The sequence below is a fragment of the Gracilinanus agilis genome, chromosome 2 (assembly GCF_016433145.1).
Source record: "Gracilinanus agilis isolate LMUSP501 chromosome 2, AgileGrace, whole genome shotgun sequence".
Taxonomy (NCBI): domain Eukaryota; kingdom Metazoa; phylum Chordata; class Mammalia; order Didelphimorphia; family Didelphidae; genus Gracilinanus; species Gracilinanus agilis.
In genome coordinates this window covers 635760960-635774371 of record NC_058131.1, presented here as the reverse complement: position 1 = coordinate 635774371, position 13412 = coordinate 635760960, and the positions used below count along the sequence as shown (strand labels likewise).

General features: G+C 33.8%; 1 protein-coding gene across 1 annotated transcript in view; it reads left to right on the top strand.

Moving 5' to 3' along the window:
• Positions 1 to 12874, top strand: part of NSMCE4A (NSE4 homolog A, SMC5-SMC6 complex component) — a 44248-nt gene extending 31374 nt beyond the window's left edge. Inside the window, exons 6-12 of the mRNA XM_044665635.1 lie at positions 5205 to 5304; positions 7045 to 7135; positions 7400 to 7494; positions 8978 to 9026; positions 10791 to 10882; positions 10985 to 11088; positions 12695 to 12874. Of these exons, the coding sequence (XP_044521570.1) occupies positions 5205 to 5304; positions 7045 to 7135; positions 7400 to 7494; positions 8978 to 9026; positions 10791 to 10882; positions 10985 to 11047 (490 nt within the window). The 3' untranslated portion in view covers positions 11048 to 11088; positions 12695 to 12874. The remainder of the gene's footprint in view (positions 1 to 5204; positions 5305 to 7044; positions 7136 to 7399; positions 7495 to 8977; positions 9027 to 10790; positions 10883 to 10984; positions 11089 to 12694) is intronic.
• Positions 12875 to 13412: the final 538 nt, after the last annotated feature.

The following is a 13412-nucleotide window of genomic DNA, read 5'->3' as shown; positions in this document are numbered from 1 at the left end:
GATGGATCTGGTGACAAACGCAGCATTCATAAGGACCTATGGTTTTGCCATAGAAAAAAGGTTTGCACAAGTTGTTTATGGTATTTTCTCCAGTCCAGTCCATATGGGATGGTACAAATAAAGATAGTAACAGAACATATAGCTAATGGCCAAAACACAGAAACTTAAAGCAATTATAACAGATTAGATCAATATGTGAACTTAACAAACAAAATTAAATCTTAAAACAAACAATCAGCAAATACAATATATGTGACGGGATACAGGCACTGAATTCAAGAGTCCTTTTTTCCCCCCAATTCCAATGGCTGCATTACAGAGACTTCTTCACTATTTGGAAGGGAACAAAACTGAACAAGTTAACAGCAGAGTCGGAAAAGGCTTAAAAATTCACCTCCAGACTCTTTTAAGGTTCCTTCCCCTCCCCAGTATCATCATCCATCTAGATTCCTTTGGTCACAACTCTGGGGTTCCTTATAACCTTGCTGAGCATAGGTAGATACTGGGCAGATCAAAATGGTAAGGGGGTGTAGGGAGATGAATCTTCCCCCTGAATTTCAGGATTACTCAAGTTAATTGCAAGGACCAGTGCACCGAGAAACAGTAGTAAGAGAAGATACTCCAAAACTTTGAGCTGTGCAAGGTCCGTAATGCTCTCCCGGAATGGGCCATGCTTGCAATTCTACTTATTAAATTGGTTACAAATCTACTTCCTGTTTGGAAGAATAATGTTTCTTCTCCTCCCCCTTAGGAGTAAAAATGCCAGGGAGCCACTTGCTTCCACTGCCATGTGGACAGGGAGTTAAGAGGGTAGAAGCATCTTCTAAGGTAAAAGCTCTTTAGGAGGCTGATTGTTGCCTAAAAGAAATACCAGGGCTTTGCATTCAGGTGCTAGCAATGCAAGGGAAAGAGGGGTTAATACTTTTACCAGCAATAGCAGGAGCCGAGGCTGCAATGGTGGGCGGGACCACCCAGGCAATAAAGAAGGAAGCAGCAACAGCAGTGGGAAGCAAGACAGACAGGTGAAGACTCCACTACTTCCTAGAGGGGAAAGGCTAAAAAGCCATGGCAGGAGGAACACAATTTCTTTTCAAACTAATTTACTCAGAATTAAGGGTTCTAAACCTCACTTCTGGTTGCCATAAATGTAGGACTTAAATTAATATCCAGCAACTCCAAGTATTAATTTTATACAATTTATTAATAATCACTTGAAGTAGAAGGAATAAAAAGGAAATAGAAGTAAAAAAACTTAATTATTTAACAAAATGAAGACTATGTTACTAATTTCTCCTTGCCTGTTTAAAAAGCCCACTCCACCAATGCCCTGATAGGAAGACAAGAGAGCGAGAGGTGGGGCTACAGCAAATTTATATTCTCCCTATGTCAGCATGTAACGTGAGGAGAGTGAGGTGCTGGGAATTGTACTTTTTAGGGTAATAGATTCTAATTACACAATATCAAAGCCAATTTTGCATTGCAGAAGGAATTTAAAGTCCTTTTACTTTTTTTTTTTCAAAACATAATATTGGGATTGAATATTTGATTGGATTCACTTGTAAATTCATTTGGTTCTGGTGTTTCTTGCAGGGACTTCACTCATGGCTTTGTTTAATTTTTCTAATATTGGATCATGTAGAGAATACTGTTAATTTGGATACCTTTTTTGTAAGTTTGTCTACTTTTGTTACTAAGTTATTTCACTCATCTATTAAGTCACTCATCTATTAAATCCTTATTAGCTTTATTGGCACATAATTGAGCAAGAGTTTTTGTGATTTCTTTTGCAACTGTGAATTCTCCTTTTTTTATGAAAATTAGTTTTTTGTGATTTAAAAAATCCTGTCAACTAATTATTTGATTATTTTTCTTTCAGAAAAAGTTTTATCTATTTCTTTTGCTTCCAGTTTTGTTAATCTTTTTCTTTAGTTTTAAATGTTCTGCTTTGGTGTTAAATTTGTTTTTTTTAGCTCCATGTCCAGTTTATTGTTTTTATTCTTTCTCTCTTGCTGATGAAAGCATTTAAAGATATAAATTTTGCACTAGACTATTTTAGCTTCATCTTGGAAGTTTTGGTATGTTTTTTCATTGTTATGCTCTTGGATAAGATTTTCTTGTTTCTATGATTTGCTCTTTGACCCAACAGTTCTTAAGGTCATAAGTATCTAGTTGATTGTTAATTTTTTCCTTCAAAGATTATTAACTTTTATCACATTGTGATAAAGAATGCTTTCAGTATTCCTACTTTTTATTTTTTTATTCTTGTGAAGTTTTTGTATCCTAATACATGGTCAGCTTTTAAAAAGGTAGTATGCATGACTGAGATGTAAAATCCTTTCTTTTCCCATTTAGCAATCTACAGATTACTAGAGTTAGGAGATATTAGAGATTATCGTTTCTAATTTCTCCCTCATGTGTTTAGATGCTCTGCTGTTTCATATACAAATATATTTAGTATGATATTGGTTCTTTTATCTGTGGTGCTTTTAAATATTATATTGTTTACTTGTATTTGCAATCCTTTAATTTTTCTCTCTGGTGCAGGAGAATTTAAGTTTTTATTCTCTCTCCCATATGATAGCTCTTCAGATATTTGAAGGTGACTGTCATGTGTCCATGAAATCTCTTCTTTAGACTGACTTCAACTGTTAATATGTCCTAAACATCTTAGTTGTTCTTTATTAGATATACTACAATTTGTGACAGTTTCCATCTTAAAGATTGACTCTCATACCTGTATACAGTACCTCAAATGTGAATTGATAACACAACATGCAAGAGAACTATTTATTAATTTCCCTTAAACTAGACACTCTTCTGATACCAGTGCAGCCTAAAATTGCATTATTTTGGATAGTCATCTCACTTTGATTCATATTGTACTTGCAGCCAATTAGAATGCTTTTATGTCTCTCACATTAACTCTTTTGTTATCTGGGGTTGTGATGAAGGTGGACTGTTATGGTATATCTCACCCAACATGATCTCCCAGGTGAACAACAGAATTTCTTAAGTGGAAATTGTGGGAAGGAGTAGAAAAAAAAAACTATTAGATATGGGGCTAGGGAAAACTGGAAAGGTTTGAAAACTACTCTTCAGGGGATCCTCAGAACCAGGCATTGAAAGTTGGGATGAGAGCCTTATAGAAATGTTTGTTTAGAGGTAAGAGTTTTTAAAAAGTCATTGAGTCCACTCCCATCATTTCATAGGTTGGAGAAATTGAGGCCTCAAAACTTAGAGTCACATAGCTAGGAGGTATCTGAGAGGATTTGAATTCTTAATTCTCTCTGACTCCAAGTCCAATGTTCTCCAAAGCAGAAACCATGCTATGCTATATGACCTTAAGGAGTATATCCCTCTGCTTTCCCTAAGCCAGCCATGGACTTTTCCTTAATTTATCAGTTCTACTTTCTTCATCCATTTGTGGCTCTATATCCCTTCACTGCCATCTCCCATTGCTAACCTCCCTAGTTCTTTGCCCAGGTGATGGCCCCTCAGAGTAGTCATAACCTAACTTTAACCCAGTACTTGTAGCGAGTTTCCTGGCAAAATTCCACCCTACCAAAGTGTCTTTAATACCCCATGTTCTCAAGGTGGTAGCAGGCACTTGACTCACTCCTCCCTTCAGGAAGGTGTTTTGTGAATAAGAAGGTACTCTACCCCTTTTCATTTCAGGGGTATTGCAGATTATTGTTATCCCCAAAACTTGGTTGTCTTATGAATTTCCCTTTTGCTGTAGAGGACATCAGCAATCACTCATGTTCTCAACCACCATGTCATCTTTAAATTTTCACTCATCTCCCATATCCGGTCAATTGCTAGATCTTGTTATTTATACCTTATACATCTTGCCTGTATACCTTTCTCTATTCTCACAGGCACTGCTCTAATTCTGACCCTTATCACCTCTTGCTTTTGAACTATTTCAATGGCTTCTTAAATAATTCATTAATGGTCTCAAGTCTCTCCCTTCTCTAGTTCATCCTCCAAATAACTGTCAAAGTGATTTTTCTAAAGCACAGATGTGACTATCTCATTCAAGTTCCATTGGCTCCCTATTGGCTCTGGGATCAAATATTATTTCATCTTTAGCATGTCCTTTTATATCTGTTATCTTTGTATATTTATATATGCATAATTGCATAACACATAATTATTAGTGTGGTAATATATGGGTATAATTTATAAAATAAGCAAATACACACACACTGGGAATTAAAGCCTTAATTTTGTTTTATTGTCTCAGTGTACATTCAGAAAAGTTTGGGAACTTCTCTAAAACATGCTGCCTCACTCTACTTTAAAGCAGATTTTACTAGTTTTAAGATTTCCTGAGACACTTGGTATAATGGTTAAATACTAGATTTGGATTCTGTCAGCCTGAGTTAAAATCCTAAATCTGTTGCTTACTGCTTTTATGGGCATGGACAAGTCATTTAAATTATCTTGGTCTGTTTCCTGATCGCTAAAATGCCATAGGTGAGGTTAGTCTTTAATGTTCTTTCTACTTTCTAAATTCAAAATTTTTCTCCTACAATTAAATTCTTCCTTTTAGAAATATAGTCTTAATAGGGAATGGGATCTGTATGCTTGTCAGTACTCCCTTCACTGATACTTAGTGCTTTATCCCATTTAAAGTTCTTCTCCACTTCTCTATTTTATCTTCTGCGAAAAAATTATTTTAAGATCAAGAGACTAGTAGTCTGAGGAGGATTTATTGGGGTAAACTTAAAACACTTAAGGGAAACTCAAAATATATCAGAAGATATTTTTAGTTGAGTAAAACTTTGGAAAACTATTGGATATGGACGTGAAGATAGGGAGAGACTAAATACAATCCTATTTGGTAGTATTCTTATAAGCCTGGTGGCAGCCATATGTCTTTGAGAATAATTTTTTATACATCCTTAGAACAAAATAACTTGAGTTCTAAACTATTATTATATGCTGGAACTAGAGTTTAGGAAGAATCCTAGTGGTCACTAATCCAACCTCTCATTTTAAAGATCAGAAAAGTGAGATCCAGAGAAGTAAATGGAATTGTCCAAAGTCCCAAAGACAGCTGTAATTCAGACTTTGGTCAAACTTTACCCCCAAAGGAAGCACCCTTTGTGATGTATCATGTTGAGCAGGAGTTACCAAATTACTTGGGTAAGTTATAGCTTGTTTGAACAGATAGATTTTTTTTTCTCTTTCTCTAATAGATTTGGTTCATTTAAGACTGATCCTCCTGTGCCAAAGCAACGGAATGAACGTCAGAAAAGAAAAGATAACAAAGAAGAAGAAAGGGCCATGCCTGCAGAGGTTTGCTTCTTGCAGTAATTAATGTTTTTATATTTAGATGCAATATTCAGCCAACTTTATGTTTTAAGGACACTGTCATATGAGAGTCATGAGATAGGAAAATGGGATGCATTTTTAGAACTGTGCTTTTCTCGTCATTTCTTATCATTTTCATGTTTTGATTGCTTTTAAAAAAAATTTTTAAGGAGGTTTGGCTTTCATTTATTTTGGAATTGATTTATCAGTTTCTCTTCTATAAGTATTCTGAGAAGTATATTTGTTAATTTTATTTTTTCCTTCTATTAGCAGGATAATTTTTTAAACTCTGTTACTAGAAATGGAAACTGTTTACATTTATTCTTTTTAAATGGAATCTTTATTGTATTTGACAAGTTTATACTTGGATGTCATCCGTGGTGCTATTTGGTAGATAAATGTGGCTTTCAGCTAGGAAGAGTAAATAAATACAGTTGCAAAGAACCTCAGAGATAATTTAGATCAACCTATACCTGGATAGGAATTTTCTCTATAATATCCCTTAGAAGTGATTATCCAATCCCCATTTGAAAACTTTTAGTGATAGATTATTGCTTTCTGAAGTGACTTATTCCACTTTCAGACAGTTCTAATTATTAGGGAGGTTGCTTTTAATTTTTAATTTTAGTATAACTTTTTAATTATTTTTTATCAAGTTGAAATTTGCCTCTTTGCACTTTCTACTGATGGCACCTAGATCTACTCTTTGGAATTAAACATACAAATCTAATCATTTTTCCATTTGACAGTTGTTTCTAACGTTTGAAGACAATGATCACGTACCACCTAGGTTTTTTCATCTGTAGACTAAATAAAATAGCTTTAGTATCTTCAAGTTATCTGTATATTCTAAGGCAGTGATGGTAAGCCTATGGCACAGGTGCCAAAGGTGGCATGCAGAGCACTCTCTGGGCACTTGACCACCCTCTTCTCCCAACCCCCAAGTTAATTACTAGAAAGGCAGACTTGGGCAAAGCTGCTCCCCTCCCCCCCTCCACTGTACCTGATGACATTTTTTCACATCCCCTACCCCTCTGCCTAGCTTTCCAATGGGAGTACACTGTAAGGTGGGTGGCTCACAGGCAGCAGAACTGGAGGGGAGCAGAGCTTTTGGGCCACACCTCTCCCCTTCTCTACACTCGCTGAAGACATTCCTCACTTCACCCACCCTTCTACTCAGCAGCCCAATGGGAGTGCTTTCTCCCTTCCCTGTGTTGGTGTATTGGGGGGTTGGCATACCCAGTATGTTGGGGAGGGACTGGCATGGCACTTAGTCTGGGGGCTAGGATGGGGATGGGATGGGGATAGGGTGGGGATGGGGCCTGGCACTCCATCTCTAAAAGGTTCACCATCACTATTCTAGAGTTTCCTGTCCACTCATTAAATTAGTTGCCCTTCTAGTATATGTCATTTTATCAGTACTTCTAAAATGTGGTATGAAATCTAGAGCTGATACATGAGATGTGGTCTCATCAAGGCAGTATAAAATAAAATTGCCATCTCTCCTTTTATACATAATACTCCTGTTAATGAAACTTAGGATCCCATTAGGTTTTTTGGCTTCCATGTCATGATACTGTTTCAACTTGAGTTGGTGATTTACTAAAACCCTCATGTCTCCCATATGAATAAGCATATAAATGGCTCAACTTGTTTTGGGTAGTACCTTTCTGTATAATTGTGATAATGAGAATTCATGTTTGTTAACTTGCTTGTAATTTCCAGTTGAAAAAAATGGAGGAATCCCACCAAGAGGCTACAGAAAAAGAGGTAGAAAGGATCTTGGGATTACTGCAGACCTATTTTAGAGAAGAGCGTGAGTGTTACTTCAACTTCTAACTTAAACAAGATGCATTTAGAAATTTATAAAATTTTAAATAAATTTTAAATGAAGTGATTAGGCATTTTCTTTTTCTCTTAAAAGTCTATTTAAAACGATTTTTAAGAATATTTTTACAAATATTTTTATATAATTTATTGCCATCTTTTAGTTAATATCACTTTCACTCTTTAACAGAAATGCTGTTATATGGATTTTGGTGTAAAGAGTAACTTCTTTTCTATTTTTCCTTGTTTATAGCTGAGACTCCTATATCCTTCTTTGACTTTGTGATTGATCCAGATTCTTTTGCCAGAACTGTGGAAAATATCTTCCATGTTTCCTTCATTATAAGGGTAAGACTTAATTAAAATTTTTTCCAACTATCTATATAAATTTTTAAAAGCTACCAATAATATGAATGTAAAAAAAATGTTAAAGCTAGTTTTCTAAAAATCTTTATTGTTCCTCCCTATTTGAAAAATAATGTTTGTGTATAAAAGGCCAGAAGAAACTCACATTGGTACAAACTAGTTGATGTTTTCTGAAATACTGATTTTACCTTGTCAGTATTGAATTGATTAAAATAAATCAGTATTTTGAGTTTATAACTTTGACATTTTAAAAGCTATTTTAAATATTATAATTAGATTTGGATACAGCTAATCATTGAACCAATATTGAAATAATACCAAGATATTTTTCTTTAAAAGATGGAGACTGAATCTGAATTTCTGATAGAAATTATGTAATTAGGAGATACATTTCCAATTGGTAGCACTGTACCCACTTTAAAGTAAACATTTATTAAATATAATAAACATATATAAAATCACTTGATTTATGTTCATATTATACCACTATAAAGCTTTCTGAATGTCAGTCACAGAATGAATGGATGGATGGATGGATGGATGGAAGAAAAAGTATTTTTAAGCACTTCCTATGGATAAAGCAAGTCCTATATTAAGTGCTGATGAGACAGTCCTTATTCCTAAGGATGCCCAAACTCCAGTTGGGGGAGAAAACACAAAAATGAGTTCTGCCAAAGAGTGAATAGGAAAGCTCAGAAGTACTGAGGGGGCCTCCAGTGTTGACAGTCTTCCCATCCACCTAAAACCTTTAGTGTTTTCCAATATATCAATCAGTTCTGCTGAATTAGTTTTCTGCTTTCACTTTTTTCTTTAAAAAATATTCTTTGTTAGATGAATTGTCTCTTTGCAGGGGAGGAAGGAAAAAGATATTGGGATAAATTTTAGTAATGTAAAAATCAAAGATATCAATAAATGTTTTTTGATTTTGTAAAGTCATAATGTGAGTATACTTTGCAGAGCATTAAGTCAAGGACGGGTGGCACAGTGGACAAAACACTGACTCTTGGGTCAGATTGGATGGATGGTTGGATGGGTGGGTGGGTGACATAGATCCTATCTTTGTCCAACTCTTGCTTGAATACTTTTAGTGACAGTGAAACCTCCCCTTTTGAAGATAGGCTTGTTGCTAGACAACTTTCAGTGCTACTTTTTCTCTTACTGTAAAGTTGGCCTGCCAAATGTTGCTGAGTTCTAACACACAATTGAGGCAGCTGAAGTTTTATGTTTATTCTCAGAATATATTTGTATATATAAGTCTTTTCTAATGCCAAATATCATGATTTATATTACTGTCCACATCATGACAGGGAAATTAAGGGAAATCAGGTTTCCTAACCTTTATTTGTACTGTTACCTCAATTTTCTGATGCTATATTGCTACCATTTGAGAGATAGGCTTTGAAAATAAGATGTTTTCTCATCTTAATAACAGTCGGTAAAATAATGTATCACATTTGTGTTTTAGGATGGTTTTGCAAGGATAAGGCTTGACCAAGATAAACTGCCAATAATAGGTAATGATTTTGTTTTAAAATTTTAGTTTATAGAGATTTTTTTAAATTAAAAATTAAAAATTTCTATTTTTTAAGCAACTGAGTTTTATTACAAGGTTTACACTTAAATAAGATTAAGTTGTTAAAAAACAATAAATAAAATTATAACTAAATACATTGTCATATTAGTATTCTCTTTAAACTCTGAGAGATGAAACAATTGGATAAAGCTCTGGTCTAAAAAAACCTTAATTTCAAATCCAGCCTCAGACATTTACTAGCACTGATCTTGAGCAGGTCACTTAACCTTTGCCTTCCTCAGTTTTATCAACTGAAAAATGGGGATAATAGCACTTGTCTTACAAGGCTATTGTGAGGATCAAATGAAATTATATTTGTAAAAAAAGTTCTTAGCACAATGCCTGGCAATTTATAGGTTCTGGATAAATACTTATTGCCATCCTCTAAATTTCCTTAAAGATTTCCTTAAAATGTTCAATTTTAGATTTTCTTCCATTTTCTTTTTTCTGTGTCTTTTAATACAGTGTGTTGGCATTAATTTGTTAATCCACCCATCTCTATCTGCATTCCCAAATTTGCAGTTGCTCATCAGATCACCACCTGAAACATAGCCTGTTGAAAACTAAACCAGTTGTCATCTTACTCGTAACAAGTATTATTTCCTAATTTTCCTTTTGTTTTTAAGCAAACCATTCTCATCCATCTTCTTCATGCACTTATCTTTGGAATATTCTGTCCCTAGTTTGCTAATTCTCCCTTATATCCTAATTTAATTGTCACAAATTCTTGTCATTTCTTCTACCACAATTTCTCTTGAGTGAGAGATTGGATATAATCCATTACTTACGGTAATGCTTTTCATAGAAATCTAAATCTAAGTACCTCATTCTTTTCAATTATAAATGTCTCATTCGTTTAATCTTCCTGTAGTCTCCACTGTTCTAAAGTACTCTATATTTTAACAGTTGCAATTATCTCTTTTTATTTCTTAAGCTATAATGATTTCCCATTACCTATCATATCAAGAAACTTCCTTTACATTAAATCTTTACATTAAATAACACAGTTCCTTCTTTCCTTTTCAATCTAATTACTATTCAGAATACTTTTGTTCCATCCAGGTCAGTTTGTTTATTCCTCCTACTTGGGCATTATTAATAATTTTCAGATTCATATAACCCATTTTCTTCACTTAGAATTCATTCCCCTTTATTCTACCAACTTGTTAATTATTTCTTATAGTATGTAACTCCAAACCCATGACTTTCAAGAAAAACTTCCCTGATCACTCTTGCCCTATTTCATTTTTTCTAAACTTTCACATATACTTGTATGTCTCATATGTTCCTGTGCACAATTATATGCTGTTTTGAAATTTTCCCTTTGTTTTATGTATGATGTAGCCAACTATATAGCAAACTCTTCAACATCAGTGATTATAATCTTTCCTAACAAATTTTCACCCAAAATTCCTCATGTATTATCATGCATACCAGAGGCACTCAACACATTTGTGGGGAGGAAAATAATTGTTTATCTAATACCCAATTACTGTTGAAAATAAAAGGAAACAAATTCATGTTGTTATTGTAATAAATTGATAATATGTTAACGTGTCACATGTTGGATTACATTCAATATATTTTAAATGAAGTGGCATGTAATTATTTAATTCAATAACAAGTGTTTTTAAATTTACAATTCTATTATAGGAAAAAACCTCTTGTGATTTACTAATGTTTGAAAACTTTTTTGTCTTAACAGAGCCCATTACCCAGCGTAATGAGGAAAGTGAAGAAGAAAGCACACAAATCAGGCACCAAGATATTATATCACTGAGTTATCAAGACTGGAAGGTAAAGCCACATATCCTCCTCAGTTTGTGAGATCTTGACTTTTTACATTGCTTTTAAGTTGAATGATATTTTCTTTAATATTCACTTTTTTTTTTCTACCAGGACATTGTGAGAACTTTTGAAATTTCACAGCCTATGATCTCTCCTCCATGCTGTAGCAAGTGAAACCCAGACTTTTATTGCAAACTGAGTTTTTGCTCTCTAAGGTATGGTTCTGTGTTATTTTGATTCCCAAACTACTTTCCTTTATGACTTATACCATGGAGATAATTGGCTATGGGTTCTATAGTTTTAGGTTCTTGTATATATTTGATGTGTATCCCTTAGCTTCTTTTTTCATAAGTGTCTTTTTGACTGTAGGACACTGGCAGAACAAACATGACCAGCTAGCAAAGTTTATTCTTTGGTTAGAGTTCTATGGTGTTTCTGGCAAAAAAAAATTTATTCATGTTAAAAACAGAACAGGAATTTATCCTTTTGAAGGAGCACCAAAATGTTTGACTTTCCCTCATCTTGAACTGATTTCTTTTACTGCTATTTTATAGGAGAAAGTATATGCAGCCCCTAATTTCAAATTAAAAAGTAAAGATTAGGAAAAACGGATTTTGGCTAAAGTTGTAAATGTTTCATTTGCTTACCACTTTTTGACACCCAGTAATTAACATAAAACTTTTAAAGTTGATGTATGTTTTGATTTCATATTTATTTTTTATTATTACATGGCACAATAACTGGAAGTTGTTCATAGATAATTTATAAATATTGAATTAACAATTAATTGTATTTGCAAATGGAGCTTTTTTATTTTAGTTTTTTTGAGTTTCTTATTATGAAATATATTTTCATGTGTTAAAGTTTTTCTATAATGAAATCAGTTATCAGATAGTTTATGAAGAGCATCCCATTAGCTGATTGTTCCACATTCTATACCCTCAAGCTTAGTAGAAATCTTAGGAATGGGTTGAAATTACATTCTTGTTATTTGAGGTACTTTTTAGGATTAATATTCTGCCATTAGTTATTGACCATTGTATTATTATCAAAATATAATTTAGCTGTTAATATTTTTACTTTCAGATTTTATGACTGTTGTTTTTCATATCTACAACTTTTGGTAGCTATGTAGATAAACATTTTATTTTTCATCATCCTATTTGTCTGCCAACAAAAGTGGGAATAGCACCAAAAATTTGGAGTTCGGAGAAAGGAGGTCTCTGTAGAGCCTCTGCCAGGCAATTGCAGTTTCACTTAAGTAAATGAATACTAGGAGCCCAATAATAATGATCATCACCAGCCATCAGTGCCTTTTTTTAATCAGCTTTGTTTATTTAGATTCCTTTTTGGGTAAAGTGTGCTGTTGTTTTAGTTAACTGTTAAGGTTAAAGTAGTTCTAATCCATAGGTTCCCTTTATTTTTTCCTTGGCCCTTTGTGAGGGGACCCCTCTCTGCCAACAGCCTGGCAATGACTTGGAAAATACTCAGGGGTGGGTGAGAAAACAGTTTCTACAAAAAAAAAAAAGCATTGAATACATACCATCAACCCATGAACATTGCTACCATTAGTGAGGCAAATTAAGTGGGATTATGTAACCTTTGAATAACCTTGAAACTTCCTTTGTGTAATGGTTTTCCTGCCATAAAGCTATCGCTGATTTTGTTTTGAACTGTATAAAAATCAGAATAGCACATTTAATATGTGATGTACCTTGTCTTGTACGTCTATGGAGCTTTCCTGACAATCCAGCAAATTAAGCTATATTAATTGGATTATATTTGAATTTGTGTTTTTGATTGATTATTCCTTATTCTTAGGTGATCCAAATGAAAATTGGCACCTTGAATGGAAAGAAGCACATATCATTTATTGTATTATGAAACATGTTTTCCAGAGAATCAGATGTTTAGGTTTTTTATTTATATGTATTTTATTTTATAGTTTATGAAGCTGCCTTGTTTTCCTGTGATTAAAGAAATTCACTGCCATATCTGTTACATAATTGTCTGTCTTTTATTGATTCTTCCATTATTATAGTTTAGGATCATGGAATTTCATGTAGGTTATTTACTCATGAGTTCAGATTATGCAGATGACTCAGATTTTTATATTCAATTGCATTCACAATTCCTTGTGCTTTAGGCCCCTATCACTGTATACCTATTAGATCTTTCAAACTGGATGTTACAGAGACATCTCAACATGAAAAATTAACTCGTTTTTTCCCGAAGACCCACAAGCCTTCCAAATTTCCCTAGTTCTTTTGAAGACATCATCTTTCTTCCAGTCTCCCAAATTTGTTACTCACATAATGTCTAGGAGTCCTTGGCAGGTTCCCACCCAACATCTAATAAAAAAAATTTCCAAATCTTACTGTTTCTGTCCTCATGACATCTCTTGCATCTGGATCTCTTCCCAGCCTTAATTTAGTCCCTCATCCCCTTTTGTTCAGATTATTACAGTGACATTCTATGGGTAAGGAATATCAGATATGCTGTCATATTGAATAATGTGCCTGTTGGTTTTGCTGAACTA